The sequence below is a fragment of the Cynocephalus volans genome, chromosome 4, assembly GCF_027409185.1.
Source record: "Cynocephalus volans isolate mCynVol1 chromosome 4, mCynVol1.pri, whole genome shotgun sequence".
Taxonomy (NCBI): domain Eukaryota; kingdom Metazoa; phylum Chordata; class Mammalia; order Dermoptera; family Cynocephalidae; genus Cynocephalus; species Cynocephalus volans.
This window is the reverse complement of record NC_084463.1, coordinates 104,023,533-104,048,881: the sequence shown is the minus strand read 5'-3', so window position 1 is coordinate 104,048,881 and position 25,349 is coordinate 104,023,533. Positions and strand designations below refer to the sequence as shown.

The following is a 25,349-nucleotide window of genomic DNA, read 5'->3' as shown; positions in this document are numbered from 1 at the left end:
CGTTGCTTCTACTCATGGCGGAAAGTGGGTACAAGCAGATCACATGGCGAGAGGAAGTAAGGGGAGGGGAGGTGCCAGGGTCTTTTATACAACCAGCTCTCATAGGAACTAATAGAGGAAGATCTCACTCACTACCCCATTCCCCAGGGAGAGCATTAATCCATTCATGAGGGATCCTCCCCATGACCAAAACAATTTGCAACACTGCCACGTTGGGGATCAGATTTCCGCATGAGTTTTTCGGTGACAACACATCCAAAATCTATCACCTTGTATGATATTTCTGTCAAGGAGCCATATTTAAGTCAATTCAATTACTTGCTCTTTCATTTTGTGTTCCTTTTGTAGTGTTGAAACAAAACAAAACAAAACAAACCAGGGCATCAGAAGAAACATACATATTGCCAGATTACCATTAGCTACATTTTAAATACATGACTGATAATATGTAATTGTATTTGCATGTCTCTTTCTACCAAGTTATGGCAATTATTACCAAATATTTGAGGACTCCAAATCGGTAAATAAAACAGAGAAAAATTAGTGTTTTATTTAATTCAAGTAGTTAGTAAAATTGACTAACGGGATAATAAAAACATACATACATGAAAAAAAGAGAGGAAATGGTTCTTTTTATGGCAGTTCACTATTTTCATGTGCTTAGAAAATCTGTGTCACACGATGAGAAATGAGTCTTGCCTGGAAGTATTTGCAAATATTGCTTTAGTGCTTTCCTGATTCTAGTGCTACTGTTGGAATTCTAGTTCTAACTTGATTACTATCACTGTGCAGATGGCATGCTTTTACTCTGTGGAAAATTTTAGAATTTACCTTGACTTTGATAATAGTTAATTACCTCTGTAACATTGCAGTTTTAAAAATCTGTTTTCTTTGACATACCATACTCCCTATAAATCTCAACTTGTTTATGTTTCTTTAATTTTGGAAATTACTCATTATTTTTTCAAATGTTTCCCCTCTTCATTAATGATTTTCCTCTTTCTACAATTTATGATATCTATTTTTGACAATTCTACTTTAACCCTCCAGTTATACAAACTTTTTTTTCATTTTCTGATATTTATGCATTAGTAATAATTTCATATTTGCTTTTATGTGCTTGAAAACAATATTCTGTAATTTTATTAAGAGTTTTACAAGTATTAATTAGAGCAGGTCTACCAATTGTCTTTTTTCAAAATAGTTTATTTAGGAATTTAATTCTATAGCGGTTGTATTGGTTTTCATTCACTGCCATAATACACTATCACAAATTTAGTGGTGTAAAACAACACAAATTTATTATCTTACATTTCTGTAGGTTAAAAATTCAACACATATGTCACTGGACTAAAATCAAGATATTAGCGGGTTGCATTTTTTTTCTGGAGGCTTTAAAGGAGAATCCACTTTCTTGACTTTTCCATTTTCTGGAAGCTGTCCACATTCCTTGGCTCATGGTATCTTGCTGTCTTCAGGCTGGCACTGGCCAATAGCATCTTTGTCACATCCTACACCTATGACACTGACTCCTGCTGCCTCCCATTTCCACTTTCGAAGGACTTTTGCAATTACCTTGGACTCACTTGGACAATCTAGAATAATTTATTTTAAGTTAAAATGATAATCTGCTTTAATTCCATCTGCAACCCAACTTGCCCTTTATCTTGGGAGTGGGGGTATTATTCTGCCTGCCAGGAGGGTTGATTTGTTAATTTTTAAAAGTCTGCTTATGCTGTATCTCATGCATAGTGTTTTTTTCCTTCTTTTTATATATACATAAAAGCGATTTACTCATTTGTATTGGAAATTCATTATCAAAAATCTTCCTCTTGATATAATATGTATTTTATTCAAAGAGGACGGGCATTTATTTTCGTATTTATTTATTTCTTCTAAGTTCCTAGGGACATTACCAATATGTAACAATTTAAAATTAATTTTTCAAATTAAGTTTTTACTGGACCACGCATAACTATAGGTAAGAGACTTAGCTATGAATCTTGATTGCCTGGGTGGAAAGCTTAGCTTTACTACTTAAGGTTTTCAATAATATAGTTCCCTCACAGTAATTTCTTAATTTGAGTTTTAAGTATTTTTTCAGGTACAGAGTTTCCATTTGGATCTCTTAAAAATATTTTAGTTTCTTTATTTAATCTTATATTTTATTTTCTTGAATGTATTTAACCATAGCTATTATAAAACCTGTCTAAAAGCTGCATTATTGGATCTCCTATGTTTATTCCTGTTGTTGTTTTTTTTTTGTAATTTTGGTTTTATGTCACATTTGATTGATTCTTTTTTTTTTTTTGCTTGATTATGCAAATAAAATATATTTTGTGTAAAGTAAAGCAGAAAAAATTTGAGGACCAGGATAATATTATATAGTGTTATTCTGGCCTAGAGGACTTATATTTATGTTTACTTCTGGAGTTTACTAAGGCCACTAACAATCTTAGATTTCCTAAATCAAACCAGGATTTGAGGTGGTTTGAACCTATGTCAGAGAACTCGTCTATTTCTGGCTCACATTTACACTTAGGAAGGTCCCCTATGGGATCCCATACAACAGTCGGGGTAGTTTCTAGAAACTGCCCATTTCTAACATCCACTTTAGTACCATAGTCCTTGTATTCTATTGTACAATTTTAGTATTCATAGTCTCTTTATTCTATTAGAAGAATTCCTCAGTTGGAATGTGTCCATCCCTCATGCACACCTACACTCAGTCTGCCATAGAGATAGAGCTAGGGTTTCCTTTACTGTGTTCCACTTGATCCTCCTTTAAGCATTCTCAGTTTCTATGGAAACTCCCTCTGCTTCAACCTGAGTAACTTGCATCCCTTAGGTCCACAGGTCCCTGCTCCTTATACAGTATAAGAAGCTTCAGTTCACTCAGGTTTCCAGGGGCCCTATTTATCCAAGACAAATAAGAAGCTTCTTTCATCATAGATATATAAACTGGTAACCTTCTAGCCCTTTTCAAAAAGAATTTCTTCAACTTGAGCTTTCTTGTTCAAAGTGAGAAAGCAAAGCAGTGAAAATTAATGAAGCTATGGGTAAACAGAAGTGGCCTATACCCTTGAGTAAGTCTGATTTGGGGGAAGAAGGCAAAGCTTGGAGGGAAACCAATTGTCATAAAGAGAAAGGAGGGAAGAAGAGGTAGGCCAAAGAAAAAAGACATTGGCTTGGGAAGTTGGAGATAGGAGATTTAGGTGAGAAAACAGAAATAAATTTTATAGAAAACAAAAACATGATGTTAATCCATGTTGTAAGTTTAGTATTATAAGCAGATATTTTACTAATCTATCTATATCCAAAAGGTTTTTTATAAGGAAGTTGTTGACCAAATTAACATTTTATCAGTTCTTTTCTGAAAAAATTAGAACTGCCTTGAATATAGATGTATGTATGCATATACATGAGGGAACATCAACAAAATTACACAAATGCCTACAGCAGCTTTTTTTGTAAGTGAAGACATATCAAATATTCATCAACAGGTAAATGGTAAACAAATTGTGGAATCTCCATATACTAAAATAGGAGTCATCAGGAAAAAGAGATGAACTATTGATATACACGCCAATATGGAAAAATCTAAAAATAATTATGCTGAACAAAAGAAGCCAGACAAAAGAAAATATGAAGGTACTTCAAAATGTTTGTGGAAAAATGGAATTAAAAGATAAAAATAAAAAATATAAATTTTATTTCTCAACATAAGCTTTGTCCAGTTCAAGACACTTTTGTAAGTGATGATACTAGCTATTTAGTCCATCCCTAGAGAACTGAGAGTCCCGAAAATATAACCATGTCAATGAAGTCTGTTTTTACATTTTTACTGAAGAAAAAATGAGTGCCCTTTAAAGATTGCTTAAGATTAGGAAAGAAAAAGGACTGTAGGTTGGGCGTCTAATGGTGTGCCATTGAAACACTTGTAAAATTGCTCTTTTGACAAGAGGAGTGACAGAAGAACTGTCGTGGGGAAGAAGGATCTGTGATAAAGGCTTCCTTGGTGTTTTTCTGCTAGAGCTTTCTCAGAATTCTCTCTTAATAAGCATATGTTGCCATTCTTTGGCCCTTCAGAAAGTCAGCAAAATGTCTTGAGCATCCCAAAAAAACTGTTGCCTGACCTTTGCTCTTGACCAGTCTGCTTTTCTTCGACTGAACCACTTCCACCTCTTGGAAGTCATTGCTTTGTTTGCACTTTGTCTATAGGATTGTACTGATAAAGCCATGTGTCGTCTCCTGTCATAATTCATTGAAGAAATGCTTCAGGATCTTGATCTCATCTGTTTAAAATTTTCATTGAAAGCTCTTCTCTTGTCTGCAGCTGATCTGGACACAACAGTTTTAGTACCCACCAACCTGAAAGTTTGTTCAATTTTAATTTTTCGGTCAGAATTGTGTAATTTAAGCCAATTGTGATGTCGTCTGTGGTGCTGGCTATTGTTTCTTCTGTTATTCATTGGTCCTCTGCAATTAGGAAACAGACATAATTATTTTTCTCCCAGCAAATTTGTGTAGATGGTCTGCCACTGTGGGCTTCATCTTCTTGTCCCTTCTTAAAATGAGTTATTCATTTGTAAATTGCTGATTTCTTTGGGCCATCATCCCTATAAATATTCTATAAAGCTTCAGAAATTTCACCATTCTTTCACCCAAGCTGCACCATAAATTTGATGTGTGTTCTTGCTTCAGTTTTAGCAGAATTCATGTTGCTCTGACAGGGGATGTTTTCAAATTGATGTCTTATCATTCTTAGTGCCTCAAAGTAGATCCTGTTCAGACACATTATAGCAAGTTAGTGCAAGTTTATTTTGGTGCAAAAAACTTTATGAAATCCACCCACAGTTTTTTCATACTACGCATTTAACGTTAACTTTTCAAAGAGAGTTTTCGAGACCCCTCACATGCATATATGAGGTCATTTCAAAAAATCCGTGAAAAAATTTGCATTATCTTTTAAAAATTTTATTTAGTGTTTATTGTAATATAGTCAATTGTACATATCTGTGGGGTACAGAGTTGAATATCATTACCTGTGTGCAATATGTGATGTTCAAATAAGGATAATTAATTTTTTCAATAATTTTATTTTTCCACAAACATTTTGAAGTACCTTTCAAAAACTTTAATTTGCTTCTTTTCACATGCTTATCATCCGTATTGCACTTCTCCTTCCATAACCTGTTTATCATACACACTCTTCTTGGTTTTTGGTTTTTTTTTTTAAATCAATGCTTAGATAATACCCTGGCTTCTCTTGCTGAAAAGGAAGTCATAATTTGTATTGCTCTCTTGAATTCTCAAAATGATTAGAAGGGAGAATTTTTAATATTCAATAATTACACATATCAATTAAAAAATGGTTTGGAAATGTTCCATTGTCAAATGTCATGAGCAAAGTACATGAAGCCTTATAAAAAGAGTTTAGATAACTTTAAAAATAATTGAATTATTATGAACCTAATTTTCCAATGCTCCTAATTTTTTACTTTCTGTAGTTTTTAATTCCATGCTTTCTTATTTTAATTTATCAATATACAATGTAGTTGATTTTTGTGTCCCTTTACCAATTCTTCTTTCTCCCTCCCTACCCCCCATCAACATCATATCTGTTCACTTGTCTTAACAAGTTCAAGGAATTGTGATTGTTGTGTCTTCTGCCCCGCCCCTCACCACCATTTGTTTGTATATTTATTGACTGATTGATTTTTACCTCCCACAAATAAGTGAGAACATGTGGTATTTCTCTTTCTGTGCCTGCCTTATTTCACTTAATATAATTTTTTCTGATTCCACATTTTGATATGTGTCTTATATTCCTAACATCATGATAACCTCAGCTATGAAATAGAAATACTAAAATACATTATCCAGATGGATGTTGTGAGTTTTTAAAAAAGATTGTATATGTATTTGTATAATATGTGTGGAGGATTGTGTGTGTGTGTGTGTGTGTGTGTGTGTGTGTGTGTTCCCAGTGTATATAACACAGGTAAGGCATACGTTACCTTTTTTCTTTCTTTCCATTTCTCTTTCATTTCTGTTCACTATTTTTATTCTAGCTTAATATCCCTGATCTTTTAAAAGATTTTAAAATTCTTGTAGGACTCTTAAATTACTTGATCTTCATATCACTTACGTATAAAATATTGAAAATTAATATTTTCCTTGAAGGGTGCTTTTCTTAAGATTAGAGATGAGCTTTACACAGAGTCTAACATAAAGCCCTGCAAGTAATAAAGGGTAACTCAATAATTGGTAGTTGATGTTACTATTTTCACTATTATTCCCTATTTTATTTTATGAAAATAATGACTAAATACTAGCAAATTGACCAATTTAATCCTTGAAAGTGATTTTTAATATGTCGGCACAAATTTTGATGAGTCTCTGTGTTTATTGAATAGACATTACCCATCCTGTGTGTTAATTTCTGTATGTTGTCATTTTAATCAACTGGAATTCATTTCCAGGACTTTAATTAAGAGCTAGCAGAGCTCTAAGTTGGTCAAAATTCAAGGGAGTTCTGTTTTCAATGATGGTGATAATGACGAAGGCAGCTCATGGAAAGAGTACTAAGGCAAAATCTTGGCATAATATTGGTGATAAGGCTATTGACAAGCTATTAGAAGAGTGGGATGCTAGCAAAATTGAACTTACCACATAAGACATTTTATTTCAATTTACTGTATAGCTTCTTCCAAGGGTTCATCTTTGAGATTTCACTTATCTAAAGGTCTCTGTACACAGTGCATTTCAAATTGATAGAATTAACCGCAGAAGAACATGCATACAAATGTATAAAGTTCATTATATTATCTTTAGGTCTCTGAAGCTGCAGAAAACTATCTGGAGACCTGCAGATTGCATGAACATACATTTCTGCAGACTGTGGACTTAGCATTCCCAAGAAGAATGTTCCTTCCCAATGACACCCAGTTTCACCCCTCATCCTTCTTGCTATTGGGGATCCCAGGACTAGAAACCCTTCACATCTGGATCGGCTTTCCCTTTTGTGCTGTGTACATGATTGCACTCATAGGGAACTTCACTATTCTGTTGGTGATCAAGTCTGAAAACAGCCTTCACCAGCCCATGTTCTACTTCCTGGCCATGTTGGCTACCATTGACTTGGGCCTCTCCACAGCTACCATCCCCAAGATGCTTGGGATCTTCTGGATCAACCTCAGAGAGATAATCTTTGAAGCCTGCCTCACCCAAATGTTTTTCATCCACAACTTTACTCTTATGGAGTCAACAGTCCTCTTGGCAATGGCTTTTGACCGCTATGTGGCCATCTGCAACCCACTACATTATAGCACCATCCTTACCAACAAGGTTGTTTCTGTGATTGGTCTTGGTGTGTTAACGAGGGCATTAATTTTTGCCATTCCATTTGTATTCCTCATTTTGCGACTGCCCTTCTGTGGGAATCACTTCATTCCCCACACCTACTGTGAGCACATGGGCCTTGCTCGTCTGTCTTGTGCCAGTATCAAGGTCAATAGCATCTATGGCTTATGTGCCATTTGTAATCTCTTTTTTGACATTATAGCCATTTCCCTTTCTTATGTTCAGATACTCCGTGCCGTTTTCTGTCTTCCTTCCCGTGAAGCCCGCCTCAAGTCCCTTAGCACATGTGGTTCTCATGTTTCTGTAATCCTTGCCTTCTACACACCAGCCCTCTTTTCCTTTATGACACATCGGTTTGGCAAAAATGTCCCCCGCTATATCCATATACTCCTGGCCAATCTGTATGTTGTAGTGCCACCAATGCTCAATCCTGTAATATATGGTGTCAGAACCAAACTGATCTATGACCGTGTGAAAATAATATTATTGCAGAAACAAGGAATGGAAAAGTTATAGCACCTAATGTAAATGAGGTTGAATATGCAATTTTATGAAAGTTTAGAAAGAGAAATGCCTTGTCACAAAAAGTATGTTCCAGTATGTGGCTATATTGGCTCTTTTTTGTAAATATTTAAATAAATTGAATATCCACCTGCTTTTCATTCTACTGCTCAATATCTGTTGCTGCATTCTTGTTCTCTCCCTCAATTCCTTTATAATTTTATCAGGTTATGACATTTTTCTCTATATTTTTTCAAAGTCTGGCTGATATTTCATATCAGATTTGAATGTGCTAATTATTGCTAGACTAATTGATGCTTTATAGAGTTTCTTTCTTGTCTTAATATAATTATAATCATTTTTTTAGTGTATATTTTCAGAATTGCTAGATGCTAGAAATAGAATGGTGACTTACCACTTTCCCTGACTTTTTGGAATTTACAGGGTTTAAAATTAGTAAGCAAACTCAACTTGGAAATACTCATTCTTTTTCTTTCAGTCTTTTTATGTCATTATAATTTACATTAGTCTCCCCTCTCTAGAAGCATAACATTTCTATTTAGAGTAATCTGGCAATTTTAGTTTATTAAAGAAACTACTAAACTCATGCATATTTAGCATAATTACTGGTATTTTTTCTAGTCAGTCTGCTATCTTATACCCACTGACTTTTAATTCAACCTGAGCTGTGGATCTTTCCCAACAATGGATTCCTTCCTTTGAATTATTTTGTTATCATCACTGCCTGTCTCATTTGCTTTTCTTTTTTATATATTTTTACAATTACTTTAGCCATTGCCTTAAAGATGTCATGAAACTTATCAAAGTCTAACATAAATTAGCAGTCTTACATCTTTCTGTTAATAAAAGGATCTTAGAACAATTTTAGTTAATTTACCCACTTTCTGAGTTATATACTACAATTGGTGTAATTCACTTCTCCTTATACATTTTAAAGTTTACACACATGTGATTATTGTTTTATACCTTCAATATTTATTTCTGTTTTCAAGTACTTACTATTTTGCTATTCATTCCTTCCCGAGTTGCCACAATGTTATCTGTAATAATTTTACTCATGTCTGAAGAATAAACTTAAATACTTCCTTTGGTCTAATTTTTTCTGGTGGTGGTATTTTTTTTTTTTTTTTTTTTTTTTAGTATCTGTTAGTAAAATACTTTGATTTCATCTTCTTTTAAGGTTATTTCAAAGATATAGAATTCTAGATTAACTGGGTATTTTTTTCCTTCTTTCAGACTTTTGGAAATATCATTTTTATTACTTTCTGGCTTCAAATTTGTGCATAACATGTCAACTATAAATCTTATTGCTGCTGTTTTAGAGGTAATCTTTTCCCTTTGCTTGTATTTATGATTGTCTTTTTGGAATGGCTTTATTTGTATTTTCCTTAAGATTTTATGGCTTATTGAATCTTTTTCTTGATGTATTTTATTAGCTTTGCGAAATATTTAGCCACTTATCAAACATTTCACCTGCTTCATTCCCTATGCTCTTTTCTATTTAACCTCCAATGTCAAGAGTAGATCTTTTTATTATCTCCCCTATTACTCTTATCAATATTTTAAAAATTTCCATCCCTATATTCTCTCCGCTACTCTTGAAACTGTTATTTTAATACTCATATTTTATTTTTCTGATTTTTTTCCATCTGTGTCCAATCTGTGTTAAATCCACCTGCTTTTATTTTCAGACATTTTCATTTTAACTTCTAATAGTCCCTTTCTATTTTTCAATAGTATCCAGACATCTGCCAATAATTTTAATATTTTATGTTCTCGAAACATGTATTTTAAAAAATCTGTTCCTGCTAGTTTCTGTTATCTATATGACCTGTGGATGTAATTATATTGTCTGTTGGTTCTCTTCTTCCTTTATCATTATCATTATGATCATTATGTTTTGTACTTTTGCTTGGCCAGTTCCAGACATTGTATATTAAATATATAGACATGATTTGAACCTAGGAGGATGTTATATTTCCTCAGAAAGTCTTGCATGTTCGATTTTTCACAGATAACTAGAGAACTCGGCATTCCTGAGTCACTTCACTCACCATAGGGCCAGGCCTGTATCTAGTTCATCTTTACTCCTGTTCTTTACCCCTCTGAGCTAAGGTTCAACACCTAGATTGTTTCCCACAGTTTCCCATTTTTATTAATGTGTACAAACTTTTACATAGCCTTTCATCCTCTTAGCTTCTCTACCAAAACCTGTAGTTTCCACTAGAGAAGTTGACCCTAAATTCTAGACTAATCTTTTCCTATATCTGCATCTGTAATTCGTCTATATTTTTCTTTATTTCTTCCTTAAAATAATATTATCCTGGTATTCTAGTTTTCCTTTAGGTTAAAATAGATTCTAATTTCCTAACTTACCACTACTAAACTACACTTTTATAAAATCAGCATCACAACTATGTATAATTAATAGTCCAAAAGATGTAACTTACAAAGTGTTTCTGAACCCAAAACATCATGGATTCTTATAGCAACATAATTTTACCCTTTTTATTTTACTCATCATACTTTGGTAATATGATGAGTCAATTAATAGCATCATAGAATTATTTGAATTTCTTTCTCATCTTCTAAAGGACTGTAGTATTCTTGAAAATATACTTGAAGGTAAGCATAATATATTTAAATTGTTAAAACTAACATGGAGAAATGAGTGACAGTGTGAACACTTGAAGTGAAAGAGAATGTACTCAAGATATTCAATTATACCATAAATTAGAACTGGGAAGCTGATTACACTGAGAGAATTTTATAGGTAGAAACTACTTAAGAGCCATGTAAGAGTCATAATTTAAAAGGGTAGGAAAACTGGTGGACTAACAGGTACAAAACTATGCCATCCAGCTTAAGTGCATCATTGTACGTATATGCATGGTCTGAAAGAACACAATGTACCCCACAAATATGTACACATAAATGTCAAAATATTTTTTTAAATGAAAGAAAGAAAAGGGGACACAAGAAGATAAGAGTCACTAATAAGGAGGACTGAGATGACCTTGGAGAACATCTTGTTCCACTAACTTATATTGAAGATAGATAGCTGAGTAATGTACCTGATTAGTAAATGTTCCCCCAAACCATACAGACAAGACTTTGCTTTAGAGTAAAAAGTCTTTGTTGTGTTATTGTTCTAGTTCTTGTTTTATAAAAATATAAAAAGCAAATAGAGTAATTTGTACTGGAATTGGAAATCTTGGGTATTCATTTATCTTTTAACTTTTTGCCTGATGAGATCTATAAAATAATTTTGTTTTGGTTTTTTAAAAATTTACGAACACATAGTTCATTAGACTCAAAAGTAAATGACAACCCTTATGTGTGTGTGTTTGTGTATACATGAGGGTACTTCAAAAAGTTTGTGGGAAAATAGAGTCAAAAAATTACAAAAATACAAATACAAAATCTTTCCATGAACTTTTTGAAAACCCCTCATCTTTCTCTCAAAACTAGTCTTCTACAACAAATGCTAGAAATGTGTGCAACAGTGACGAGAAAAGGATGTTTCATTGTAATGTCTCAGATATTAGTTATCCAAAAATTTATGGTAAATTAATAAAAATACATATTTAGTACTAATAATGTGACATGTACTATGGAATAAGTTTTGCAATCATTATATTTTTAAAAATTTATCCAACAGCTTTAATTGTCACTGTTATTATTATCATTTATGAAGTAAAGGAATTGAAACCTAGAGAGGTTAAATAATTTGGCTATACAAGATGTTACACAAGTATTTATTATGAGGCAAATTTAGAATTCTTTACCATGATACATACTGGTTCTCTCCACTTTCACAGCTTTATCATACCCTGAAGACATCATTAATTATATTAATTTCTTCAAACATATCCAGAGCTTTCAAAATCTGTTTTTTTATAACTTATAACTTAATGGAATGTTTTTTTATTCAGTATTAAAACTTAGACATCCTTCCTAACCCAGCTCAAAGTCCCAACTTTTTTAACTCAGCCAGATTAATCAATTTATACTCCATTCTTTGCAATTTCTTAAATTGCAATTTATTAGAGCTTTGTTATGTTGCATTTTTGCAAAATTAGTACAAACTCTGTAGGTTCCTCAAAGTCAAGGAGAGTGGGATAATCGTCATTGTAGCCCAAGCACTCCATAATTCTGAAAATAGACTCTTAGCAAAGGTTTTGATTATATTGGGAGAAGAAGGAAAAAATATTTATGAAAAATTGAGTAATCTAGCACAATTGACTGAACTGAAGTTTATGGATTAAAAAAATCAACTAGAAAATATACATAAAGAAGAGAATAGAGAAAAGTGACTGATCTTAGAAAAATCAAATTGTAAGGAAATGGATGAGAGAAGAAGTCAACAAAGGAGACTGACATGGTTTAACAACAAGGAGAGGTTCAGTGCGAATGCCTTTAGCACAGGTAGTGAATGTCCTCTTGGTTTGGTCTCTTCTTACTTTGTTCATACTAATCCACAGCAAAATCTCATCGCTGAGCATTTTTCTGTCCAATGATCAACTCAGATTTGAAGCATTTTTATAATAGATAATATTTTCATGTTTACTTAGGAAAAGAAAATACACTTTATAAATAGATATAATCAGCTAAAACACAGCTGTTTATACTCTCACAATAAAAGATTAATGTTTTTTGCAATAGATGAGAAGAGAAAAAGAATTCCAAAGGGTGAAAGAAACAAAACCATAGACAGACAGACTGATTAGTGCCCAAAGAATCAGAGGTACAGAATGTCCTACATTATCTCCAGTTACTGTCTTGACAGTGATGAGCATATTTTGTAATCAAAGATATCGATATCAGTTCACTTTCTGGCTGAAAATGCTCCCAGGAGGAAGCCAAAGAAATTTCCTTTTTTTTCACCCTAAATTATATTTTTCTTGTACCCAATGTTAGATTGGTTTTGCAATACACAAAAGTTGGAATTCCTCATATAGCACTTATTTCTAAGTGAATATTCTCAGCACCCTTTCACGGATCTGCTTGGTCCTGACTCCATAGACAACAGGGTTCAGCATTGGTGGAATAACTACATACAGATTGGCCAGCAGGATGTGAATGTAGCGAGGAACATTATGGCCGAATCTATGTGTCATAAAAGAGAAGAGGGCTGGAGTATAAAAGGCCAAAATTACACAGACATGGGAACCACAAGTGCTGAGAGATTTGAGCCTGGCTTCACGCGAGGGGAGACGAAAAACAGCACAGAGAATTTGGACATAGGAGAGAGCAATGGCCACAATGTCAAACCCCAGGATAGCAATGGTTCCCAGACCATATATGATATTAACCCTGATGCTTGCACAGGCAAGACGAGCAAGACCCATGTGCTCACAATAGGTGTGGAGGATGACATGATGTCCACAAAAGGGTAGTCGCAAGATGAGAAATACAAAGGGAAACACACAGAGAAAAGATCTCCCAACCACCCCCAAACCAATTAGGGATACTACTTTGTTAGTAAGAATTGTGCTATAATGCAGAGGATTACAAATAGCTACATAGCGATCATAGGCCATAGCAAGAAGTACTACTGATTCCATGCCAGTAAAGATGTGAATGAAAAACATCTGAGTGAGGCAGGCCCCAAAAGTTATCTCCTTGAGGCTGAACCAGAATATGGCCAGCATCTTAGGGATGGTGGCTGTGGACAGCCCCAAGTCAATAGTAGCCAGCATAGCCAGGAAGTTGAACATGGGCTCGTGGAGGCTGTGGTCAGTATGGATCACAAATAAGATAATGAAGTTTCCTATGAGTGCAATCAGATACACAGCACAAAAGGGAAATCCAATCCAGATGTGGATGTTTTCTAATCCCGGGATTCCCAGAAGCAGGAAGGAGGAAGGGTGGAACTGGGTGTCATTTGCTAAGGGCATCTTTTTCAAAATTGCATATAAACATTTTTACATTAGTATGACCAAATATGGGGGAACCAGATGTCACCTTCGTGTACTGAGATCAATCCTAGAAAGAAACAGAAACACATCACTCCATCTTATTCCTTTATAAAACTGACTATCAAATATCAAGAAACTTAAAAAGCTTCACACACATATGCAGAGTCCCACAACCCAAAAAAAAGCCAGACCCAGGAAAAGACCTTAGCAAATTGTTGCATGCACCAATCCAAGCTTTTCCTACTTATGAAGTCATATCAGGTGGGCTTTGATATTTATAGGCCCTAATAGGTCTAATAGGCCAGGAGACAGAATGATGTTCATGGTGTTTTTTGTTTGTTTAGTTGGCTTGTTTTTTTTTATTAAATAAGAAAAAATATGGCTACTTAAATGTTCCTTCTTTTCAAACATCGTCTTCCTCCCACACTGTATAGTTACTTATCTGCATTTTTATTTCTGTCTATATACCCCTTTTATGGCTGTTTCAATTATTTAAATTAAGTATATTTCTTGTTTTTTTTTTCTTAACTTTTTTTTTTTTTTTTTAAAGATGACCAGTAAAGGGATCTTAACCCTTGACTTGGTGTTGTCAGCACCATGCTCACCCAGTGAGCCGCAGGTTGGCCCCTGTTTCTTGGTTTTTAACATAAACTAATCTCTCTATGCATGATCCACTGTTGTTTTATTTTATATATGTGCTTACTTATTTCTGTGTTCGTTTTGATCCCTCATTACTTTCATCAGTCGGGTTTCACTCCTATTCCTTAATATCACAAAAATCGTGAGCTGCTAGTAGAATCTCTCCATGTGAATGAACCACCTCTATAAGATGTTTCCTGAACTCATTGATGATTCTGGATAGATTTAGTTATCATAATCTAAATAAATAGATGATCACTAGCCTCTTGGATACATATAAACTAAGTGAAAAAAATAAGAATTTTTTTAAATAATTTAATCTCAAAAAGGAAATGCCAGACACTGAAGAGCACAGGATGATAAGAATATGAAAACAATGTTAGTTTATTTTAAATAAAAAACTAAAGACATTAAGGGGTCCATCAACATATTCAAACTGCTGAAGAAGAGACTTTTTGGAGATAAAGTTGGAGTTCCAGAACTGATGATGACCAGTTCGCATAACCCCATCTTGAGCCACTTCCCATCTAATGGATTCTGTCAATTCAATATCCACAATTATGATGGAGTATTAGTTATGGTAAAACAAAACAAATGTTGATATCTCTTCCAAATTTTAAGTGTAAAAATCCAGTCTGGCTAAAGTTAGACAAATAAATATCGTTGCTACAGAAATTAGTAAAAATATAAGATGAATACTGACCTAGGATTGCCAATAGTTGAAACCAAACCAAAATTTAAAAAATGGACTTTCCCACCACACACATACATTAGGGTATTAAGTGTAACCTTGATTAGAAAGAACAATGACACCGGAGACTGTGAGAAATATTTCAAGCCAAATGAAATCAATATTAGTAGACTGTGGACTTTCCAAAAACCTAAATACATAGTGATCATTTACCTGAAGTACTTGTCTTATGATATACCATTCTGCACTTTTAAAAGGGTTGAATGACTATATTTCCTACTGAGGTCTTGGGGATTGTATGAGGAGTAGGAATTTATTGATTGGAACTCATTGATATCCAAGGTCTTGGGGATTCTAAGAGGGTCAGCTAAAACAGTAAAAGAGGAATTAATTCATTGATTGGAGATGGATTCCTCATATACCCAAAGAAGAATAAAGAAAAAAAATTATTCAAGTGAGTGCAGTGAGAGGACGCTTTTCATCAAATAAAGCTTCTCTCATTAAAATGTCATCTTTCAAATTCAAGGTTTTAGGCAAGTGTTTAGTATGTGTGGTAAATAGTGTTGTATACTCCATCTCTGCATTGCACTTAAGTTATAGATGAAATGAGAATTTCTAAAATTTGATGAATGGAAAAAGTATAGGTAATGGTTACAGACTGATTAATAGGGATGGAAAAAAGTTTACTTCCTGGCATTACAAGCATGCCTTAAATGTCTTAAGTTCTAGAGAATTATAGAACAAACAGATTCACCCTACATTTGGGCATAAGCTGATTAAGAAAGAAGCAGTAAGTTATCAGTAGAAATAGATCTTGAAATCATTTACGCAGACTGAGACTGAGCAAAAACAGAAACTACTTTAAGCAGAATAAATAATGACAGGCTACTATCTCACCATTACTGTTCTTTCCATCTCACTTTTAATATCATGTTAAAATTATGTTACCTTTCTTTAACTCTTTTAAAGGACATGGAACCTAATCATATTTTATTTATTTTGGAATTCCCACATTCTAGCCCTGAGCTAGTACACAGTTACAACAGTTCAATATGTATATTTTTTAATTTCACTCAAAATTAATAAGCATAATCCACACATGATTGGCACACTTTTATGCATATATTAGATTTTGATAAAGTATTTTAAATTTTGAGAAGTGCAGAAGTTGTCAAGTAGAGAGATGATTTAAAAAACAATATTTTTATTAAGTGGATTAATACAAAATAGAAGAATTCTGCAAAATATTTCATTCATTCCTTTTACTAAAGATCTCTTTGAATTAACAGCATAATTATTAAGAATGCCTTAAATCTCATTTGATAAAAATAAACCAGAAGAGGGGTCAAGGGTTTACCACCAGTCTTACAAATTTTGGAATTAATGATGAGTCTTTGTAGGATCTGCCGCCGGCCAACCCGAACAGCCCTTGCCTCGCTATCAGTCTCTCCCTTGGTGTTCCTTCTGGCGGATGGGTGGATGGCCCGGATTCCTCTTTCCCTCCAGTCTCCGTTGGAAGGAGACAGGGGAAGAGAGCCGTGAAGAGAGGTGAGCACAGCCGCCGGCCCCAACCAGCCGTTAAAGGACACTCAGACGTGGCGGTCGAGCAGTTCCATTTATTATCACACAAACACTTGCTTTTAAAGACAAATGGGGAAGGGAGGTTTTTACATCCTCCAATCAGCTTAAAGGTTACAAGAGCATGCATCCTGTCTCAGTGCCTAGCTATTGCAATCACGCAGTGTTCACGAGCACGGAAGCAAGTATTTGGCCAATAAGGGCTAAGGCAATGTTCCCGCAGACACTCCCACCCTACTTCCTCCTGGCGCTGTCTTAGGCTGCCATGTTAATACGCCTTTGTGGGCCCATAATGGCGCCACTTGTAATGTCACTTAAGGTGGCATTAGTTTTTAGGGTCTGACAAGTCTTTAGTTAAAAATTAATTTTACAGGTGTGAATTACATGCCAGCTAGGACCATGGTGACACAAAATCTGTGACCCAAAGGGTTATGTGACATAACCTATCAACAAACTTCAAGACCTCAAGAGATACTACATTATTTTTATCTTTTCCAGTGTCTACCTGTATGTGTGTGTATGAAAATACATATGAGGGTACTCCAAAAAGTACATGGAAAGATTCATATTATCTTTAATTCTATTTTTCCATGAACTTTTTGTAGTATCCTTTATATGCGTTTGTAGGTATATATAGAGAGAGACAGAGACAGAGAGAAATTGTGTGTACAGAAAAGTTTCATAATAAAAATAGCAGAAATACTCAAAAAAGCTCTTTACTTTCACAAAGCATATATCATTTGTACCTCTTCCCTTTTAATCTCTCTGGTCTTTGGTCTGACAAGGCAAGGCTATTTCACTGTTATTTCCTCTATAATATATAAGTATGTGTCTTTGTTTGTTCTGTGAATCTAGTCTCAGTCCCTGGATCTCCCTGGCTTTCAACCTGTCTATCCTTTCATCTCTCTTCCTCTTTCTTCCTACCCTAGCTGTAGATAGACTAGAAGTAGTTCTAGTAGACTCACCAGACTAAATATGAGGAGAATTCCTCTTTCTCGTTTCCTGAACACCAGATCTGGCAAAGGAGGATTTATCTTTCAACTAATGATCTACCTGGGAGGAGCTCTGATATAAAATTCCCCTAGAGACGCTTGGACACACAAAAAAGACTCAGAGAACACTGGCTGTAAATCAGTCCTCACACTAGTAGAAAAGAGTACAGAGCTAATGGGACAGAATTCAGAATAAAAGTGATATGCATCTGGGCATATAGATCCTGACTGTGCTCCTATCATGGAAGATAACCCAGAATGAATTCTGGGTACTCTTAGCTCTTAAAGCTTTAGTAGGGTTAGGACTAAGCACTGTTGAGTCAGAGTGCCTGTGCTCCATACCAATCTCTACCAATTCCTTTAGGTAAACTACTTAACTTATCTATGCTTGGGCTGGTTACTTAAACTGTCTAAGCTATTGGGTAATTATTATAGTATTTTAATAGCTTAGATAGTTTACGCTATTGAGTAAAGAGGATTATAATATTTCCTACCTTGTAAAGTTGTTTTGAGTATTACCTTTACCCATGTAAAAGCATGGGTAAATGCAATGTCAGTAAATATCAGTTATATCATTATAATTATAAAACCATACCACTATGATTTTGTCTGTACTTCCTGTATATTTTATCATGAACGTACTACCATCTACCCTTATCATATAGGCTAAATATATTAAAATCCGAAATCCTGCCTCAGAGATTTGCATAGTAATTGTTTGTGTTACACATGATGCTTAATTCATTTCTTATATTCAGAAAAGTAAGCATCAACTACATTTTATCATAAACAACTTTCTGACATCGCTGTCATTTTTATTGCATCACAATAAAGTGTTAGGGCTCAAAAAAATAGAGTAATATATGAAATCTTATGCACCCTCCAGGCAATGTAAAAAAATATAAAAATTATGTTCGAAATTAGAACCCTTTCTGTACAAACCCATCCTTTCTTTTCTAGTTATAACTACTGTTCTGAACATGTGCATCATTGCTGTACATGTTTAATATGTTTTATAAATGACAGGTATTTGTAAACATATATAGCTTAGTTTGTTTTTTCTTCGGGGGATTTGTATGGAAATCATAATGTACATATCTTTCTGAAACATTGCTCATGCAATACATTTGTTTTGAGATATATTCACATTGATTATATTTTTCTGGTATTTATCATTGCATTGCATGCATGAAATAGGTTTATTTAACAATTATCCTGATATATCATATTTAGATATTTAGTTTTTTGGGTTTTGGTTTTTAGGGGTTTTGTTTGTTTGTTTGTTTTTTGCAATTATAAGCCTTTTATCTTTCAGAGGGACAATTCTGAGGTGTGTTCAACTCAGTTTTTCAGCATCTCCAGTACATCATTGTTGTCCACAATGATAACCAACACACCAACATAATTAGATTCTTTTTCCTTTCCTATCTTAGTCTCCCCACTGCATTACTGAGCTTCCTAGGATCAACCACCAAAGCAAAATGATATTTCCTTATCTGGGCTGTGCTGAGGTTCAAGAGACAAATCTTTCTAAATGTCTTCTAATGCAGTTTAAAGCAACTAGACCATTCCACAATCATTGCAATTTTGATTTCTAACATTAAGTTCAAGTGACAACTACCATGCCTCATTCAAACCTACACCTCCTGTCAATTAACCACAGGAAAGCCCTTAGTTAAGTGTGATGCTACTGCAAACCAGTGACTTTTCACTACCCTACCTACCATCAGAAATAAGGTCCTTGCCACTGGAGCCAAAACCTCATTCTGAGTATCTGCTTACTAGGGCCATGTGGAGTCCAATTATCTTAGCATGAGTTCTGCAGAAAACAAAGCCTGAGTCAGTAAAATTCTATGGAGTAAAATCTCAGGAAGCATAAGTAAGGAATGAGGGAAAGAAAAGTAGGAGGAGGGACAGTCAATTTGAGGGTGTGTTGTGTAGTTTGTGATTGTGTCATGCAACTGATTAATCTTGTAGCAACAATCCTAGAAGTCATATTCATATGACCTACATCTCAGGAATGTACATTTTAGGGTGAAAAGAGCCAAAATGTGTCCACTGGTCCTATTTCTCATTTATCATATGTATTCTTTATGATAAACTTTATATCTAGGTCCTGCAGGAACTTTTCCAACCTCCTCCCAGTTTTGGTTGTGTAATTCCAGTATATATCTCAATAGAAGTGCATATATGTTTTTGTAAAAGCATTTATTGAGAAGTAAAAATTACTTATCTTTCTCACAAGATTATATACTCAATTTTTATATAAACTGCATCATTTAAGGTTTAGTCCGGGAGACAGAACCACTATGACTACTACAAAATAAGAAATGCATTGTAAGAATTAAACCTTACACAATTGAGGGAAACTGTCAGGAGTGGGGACCTTGAGCTCCCTGTCCATTCCTCTTACAACTTTCTTGTGTCTTAAAGACGTCCTTGAGCTTTATCTCATGGGTAACACTTGTAATTCATGATGAAGTTATTCTGTGAGTAATTAACTTCACAATGTGGTGAGTCAGACAGCATTCAGGTGATAATTGGCAATGTAGTTTGGTAAACTTTTGCCCAGTGGCAAAGTATTTAATCTACTAGAATCAAGTAGCAAGCCAGATACTCTCTGTCCAAAAGAGAGGAGGATTGTGTTAATTTTTCCCCATATTATAAGGATTTTCCTTGTGATTTAGCTGTCCGGAATAGCTAAAATCTTCTCTGTTACAGATGCTTCAAGCACTATTGGATCTGCTGGGTCATACATCTCAAGTAGCAAAGCAGCTTGCTTGACATTCACCACTTCATGCTCATTAGGATGGCCGTAATCAAAGACAGACAATAAAAAAGGTTGGCAAGGATGTGGAGAAATTGGAAACATCATAAACTGCTGGTGAGAATGTAAAATTGTGCAGCTACTTTGGAAAACAGTCTGACAATTCTTGTAATAAATAAACATAGACATATGAACCAGCAATCTCACTTCTAGGTATATACCCAAACCATAGGTTTACCCCAAAACTTGTAGGTAAATATTCATAGCAGCATTACTTAGAATGCCAAAAAGTGGAAACAACCCAAATATCTATCAAGTTATGAATGGATTGGAAACAACCCAAATATCTATCAAGTTATGAATGGATAAATAAAATGTGGAACATGTGTATGATGGAGTATATGATATATGTCCAGAATAGACAAAAATATAGAGATAGGACTTAAATTGGAATTTCCCTATGGCTGTGAAGAAGGGGATGAGAGAGCAGGTAGGGAGGAAATGGGGAGTGACTGCTAATGGGTACAGGCTTTCTTTGGGGGATGATAAAATGTTCTAAAATTGATTGTGGTGACGGTTATATGATTCTGTAAATACACAAAAAACCACTGAATTGTAGACTTCAAAAAAAGTTGCAGAATCTTTTTATCAGTCCTATGCAAAATTGGCAATGCTCCCAATTATTTAGAAAATGGGTTAGTGGAGCACATGCAAATGCAATATATTTTTTCAACAAAATTCAAAGGGGCCAACTAGGTTTTGTGTCTCCTTTATGTTGGTAAGTGGAGCCAGATCCAACAACTTGTCCTTGACCTTGGAAAGGTTGTCTCAATATGTCAAGATCATTGGACCTACTGGAAATTTCACAAATGTGTCAGGCTACTGATATTTTAAGAAACTTATTTCCAACCATTTAATGTGCATCTGTTTAACAAAATATCTAGAGAAATTGTTACTTTTTGTTCATCAGATCAGTCAAGCAAGATTAGCAAGATATCCTAAGAAACTACAAGAAGATCGAAATACCTGAGTACCATATTAGGACCATGGGTTGGAAAGCTGATAAAGCTTTGACACAGAACAGTATATAGCTGACCTTGCCAGCTGAAAGCAAACTACTTCTTATCGTCTTTATTAACAAAATGGAGAAAACAGCATTTGTTAAACCAGTAGCTGCATACCAGGTGCTAAAGAATATGATACAGTCACAACTCAAGGTCAACCTATCTTTCACATAGATAAAAGAGGCAAGTTCAAGGGAAATGTGGTAGAACCAAACATCCCTACATCTTTTAATATGTAAATGGTAGAACTAATTTCTGCAACTTCTCCATAAATGTGATGTTGGTTTTTATTTACCATTTTGGTATGTAGAGGCAGTTTTATTCAGTATCTACTTGGCCTTTCCTATGATTATAGCTCTCATTGGACAGATCTAGTAATCAAGGTGGGTATTTCTTCAGTTGTTGAGTGTATCAATTCCAATCCTGCTTTCCAGACTGGAAGAGTAATCAGATGATAAGTTCAGAAACTCAGTGGTCTGTCTGTGAGATGGACACAACTCAAAACTTTATTCACCTCTTGAACTTCATGTACTCTTAAACTGACTAGTGAGCCACAATTGTCTTTTGCATTTCCAAGTATTAATGTTGTTGCAAGATCAGTGACCAGCAATACCCCAAGAGTCTAGATATTCCCCTCTCCAATACACGGTCTTGATGAAAAATGACTGCACATCCCTTTCAGGAAGAGTAGTGTGCATCTGGACACAGCCTCCACATCAATAGGCTCTCTTTGAGAATTTTCTCAAGACTGGAAATTGATTGAGGGGTCAATGCTCCATACTGTAGTGATTCAAGTCAGACTTTTGTTTACCAGACCAAAAGCTTTTACACTTATATGTAAGATTTCAGTATGCTACCTATCCACTTCAGTTATATGAATACCATCATCTTGGGTTAGCTCAGTCGGTTAGAGTGTGGTGCTGTTGAATACGATGACCAAATACCATGAACACCAAAGTTCTCTGGAGGTGGAACGATTCTGATTATTGCTTGTATATTGATTGTAGAAATAAGATTTACCTAATCTCTGTTTATTAAGTGATTGTATTTAACTCCTTCCCCCTTGGAATTCTACCATGCCTACTGAATTTACAATTTGACAGAAAAAATTCCTAATGTCATTTCTGACCGATGGAATTGGACATTCCTAGCCAAACCATATCTTTTCCTGGTTCCCTGGGTTCTCCTTATGAATATATTTATCACAGCAGTAAAGAAGAAGGTGTTTTCCAGGTGTTCGGGAGGACGGAGTTAGGAGCGGGATGTGCAGGTATTGCATGATAAATCCACTCTAACATTCTGCACTCCAGAAGTCATTGGAAACTTTCCTGTACAGTTTTTCAGGGAAATTCAGATATTTCATCTTCATTTACTGAAGGCCATCTTTGACTCAGGGTTTCAATCAACCAAACTTTTAGAGTCACTCTCAAACACATTAAATCCAGAATCTTTATTTAATATTCTCATATTAAAATTTAGCCTCATCCAGCATCATATTTCTTCCACTCAGATCCAATACTCTAAGAATTCATTATTACATATTTCTGGTTTCATTATTTCAAGTTTTTATATGTACAAAGATGCAAAATTTTGCAATTCTTTTGGCGAATATATTTCACTTCCAGGAGACTGCTGGCATTGGAGTCCAGTTACACATGTAGGGTCTTGCTGTCTCATACAGCAGTCGCTAGTCATATATGGCTAATGAATATTTGAAATGCAGCAATTGTGACTGAAAACTGACTTGTTATATTTATTTCTTTCAACTAAGCTTTAAATCTGAAGCAACGTAACATTTTTCAGTTCAACACAATATCTTGTTTTGTTTTGAAAGGCCGTATTTCATTATAACTATTAAAAATTTAGTGTATGAATTGAGATGTGTTGTAAGTGGATGTGTTATAATACACACTAGATAAAGACGACTAATTATGAAAATTTAAAGGATGTAAAATATTTCAATATTTTTATATTGATTTTACGTTGAAATAATAATTTTGTATATGCTTAGTTATATTAAATATTTCATCATAATTAATTCACTGGTTTATTTACTACTTTCATCCTGTGGTTACTAGAAAATTATAATTACATAGGCATACCATATTGTCATGGTGGAGCACAGGTGGTCACATAATGGTCAAAGGCCATAGACATTAAAACCTCAGCCTCCATTCCTGTAAAAGTATAGAGCAGAAACATCTGAGCCACACAAGCTCCAAAGTTAATCTTTTGAGCATCAAACCAGAAGATTCCCAGTCTGCAGGGCACAAAGCTTATAGAAAGGGCCAAATAAATTGTTGAAAGATTGTTTCACTTAACATAATTTTCTCCAAGCTCATCCATTTTGCTGTGAATGACAGAATTTCATTCTTTTTTATGACTGAGTAGTATTCCGTTATGTATGCATACCCACATTTTCCACCTAGTCATCCCCATTGATGACATCCAGGTAGGTTCTATAGCCTGGCTATTGTAAATAGAGCTGTGATAAACATGGGAATGTAAGTATCCCTTCAATATGATGATTTCCATTCTTTAGGTAGATACCCAGCAATGGGATTGCTGGATCAACCAACGTGCAGAAAGAGAAATACCATATATCCTCACTCAAGTGGGAACTGAACAGATAAATAAACAAATAAGCAATAAAGAAAGAAAGAGAGATAAAGAAATAATAATCACAATAATACATTAGACTTTTAGGAGAGAACAGAACCATGGTTACTAAAAGTGAAAAGAGGGAGAGGAAAGGGAAGGAGAGGGGAATTAATAAAGTATAAATTTTAAAAAAAATCTGTTGGGAAACTTCAACCCTAATTTATCTCTTAAAATCACAAAATAATTAGTAGTTATACAATTCATACCAATAAAATATTTTCAGGGGTAGGAAAAAAAATTGTTGGAAAGATGGCCAGAAAGTAGAACATGGGCTTCCGGAGGTTCTTTCTGCTCTTCCTTGATGGCTAGGAGAATCATGGTGTTGCCCAGTAAAGCCACAAGTAAAACAGAGCAGAAAAGCAGGGAGATCCAGGCATGAACCCCTTACAGACCTGGATTCCAATGAGGAAAAATGTGGCTGGGTGAAATATGCTCCTGTTCTGAGAAAACATCCTTTCAAATGACAGTGTAGGAGAAGTCACCACTCCTTGAAAGAGGTTGGGGGAAAGGAGAGAAAAAGAAGATTGAATAAGATGTTCGTATGAAACATAGGTTAATACTGTAACATGGAGTGAAAATAATAATTGTTCCTATTTTAAGGGGTCTGTTAATGTATTGTTTTATTCTAGATTGAGCCATAATAATTCAAATGGACCAATCACAAAAAACTTAAACATCATATTTATCCGATCTTAATTTTTAGATTGTAAGGATCATCAGCAAACCCACTGCAAAAATTTAAGAAATAGAACTTGATATTAAGTACAGAATAATTTAATAGGCCTTGTACCCTTCGTGAATCCTAACTGAAGAGGAACACATGAAAAACCAAGGATACACACACAAGGGAGATGTAGATTTAATCTGAAAGGAGAGAGAGAGACAAGAAACTAAAGTCACAGACACAGATGTATGAGACAATTCTGTAAGCAGAAACTGCAAAAACATTTCTAATGATTTATTATTATGTATTGACATAGAGGAAAAACCAAGACGAAGGCTAATGTCCAGTCAAAAAGACAGAATCAGCATATGAGAGATACAGATACCACAACAAAAGCACAAACACTCTGAGATGTGCGCAGCAGCAGTCACAGGCTGGGTCATACACCTCCACACATGAAAGAGCTCAGAGAGAGAATAATAAAC

General features: G+C 34.6%; 2 protein-coding genes across 2 annotated transcripts; one reads left to right on the top strand and one right to left on the bottom strand.

Moving 5' to 3' along the window:
• The first annotated feature begins 6,927 nt into the window (after positions 1-6,927).
• On the top strand, positions 6,928-7,881 carry LOC134375712 (olfactory receptor 52E2). The gene has a single exon (XM_063094383.1). The coding sequence runs from the start codon at positions 6,928-6,930 to the stop codon at positions 7,879-7,881; it is 954 nt and encodes a 317-aa protein (XP_062950453.1).
• Positions 7,882-9,971: 2,090 nt separating this feature from the next.
• Positions 9,972-13,787, bottom strand: LOC134375331 (olfactory receptor 52E2-like). Its single transcript, XM_063093683.1, has 2 exons — positions 12,868-13,787; positions 9,972-10,002 (listed from the first exon to the last, which is right to left on the bottom strand). Exons 1-2 carry the CDS (start codon positions 13,785-13,787, stop codon positions 9,972-9,974), a joined length of 951 nt encoding a protein of 316 aa, XP_062949753.1.
• Between the last annotated feature and the right edge of the window lie 11,562 nt (positions 13,788-25,349).

Bases quoted from the DNA above. Each gene is read 5' to 3' on its own strand.
- LOC134375712 (XM_063094383.1), top strand. From the start codon at position 6,928: ATGTTCCTTCCCAATGACACCCAGTTTCACCCCTCATCCTTCTTGCTA.
- LOC134375331 (XM_063093683.1), bottom strand. From the start codon at position 13,787: ATGCCCTTAGCAAATGACACCCAGTTCCACCCTTCCTCCTTCCTGCTT. The intron at 10,003-12,867 runs ATTCACTTAGAA...TAGGTGTTGAAC, and splicing joins CGTGAAAGGGTGCTGAGAAT to CTTAGCTCAGAGGGGTAAAG.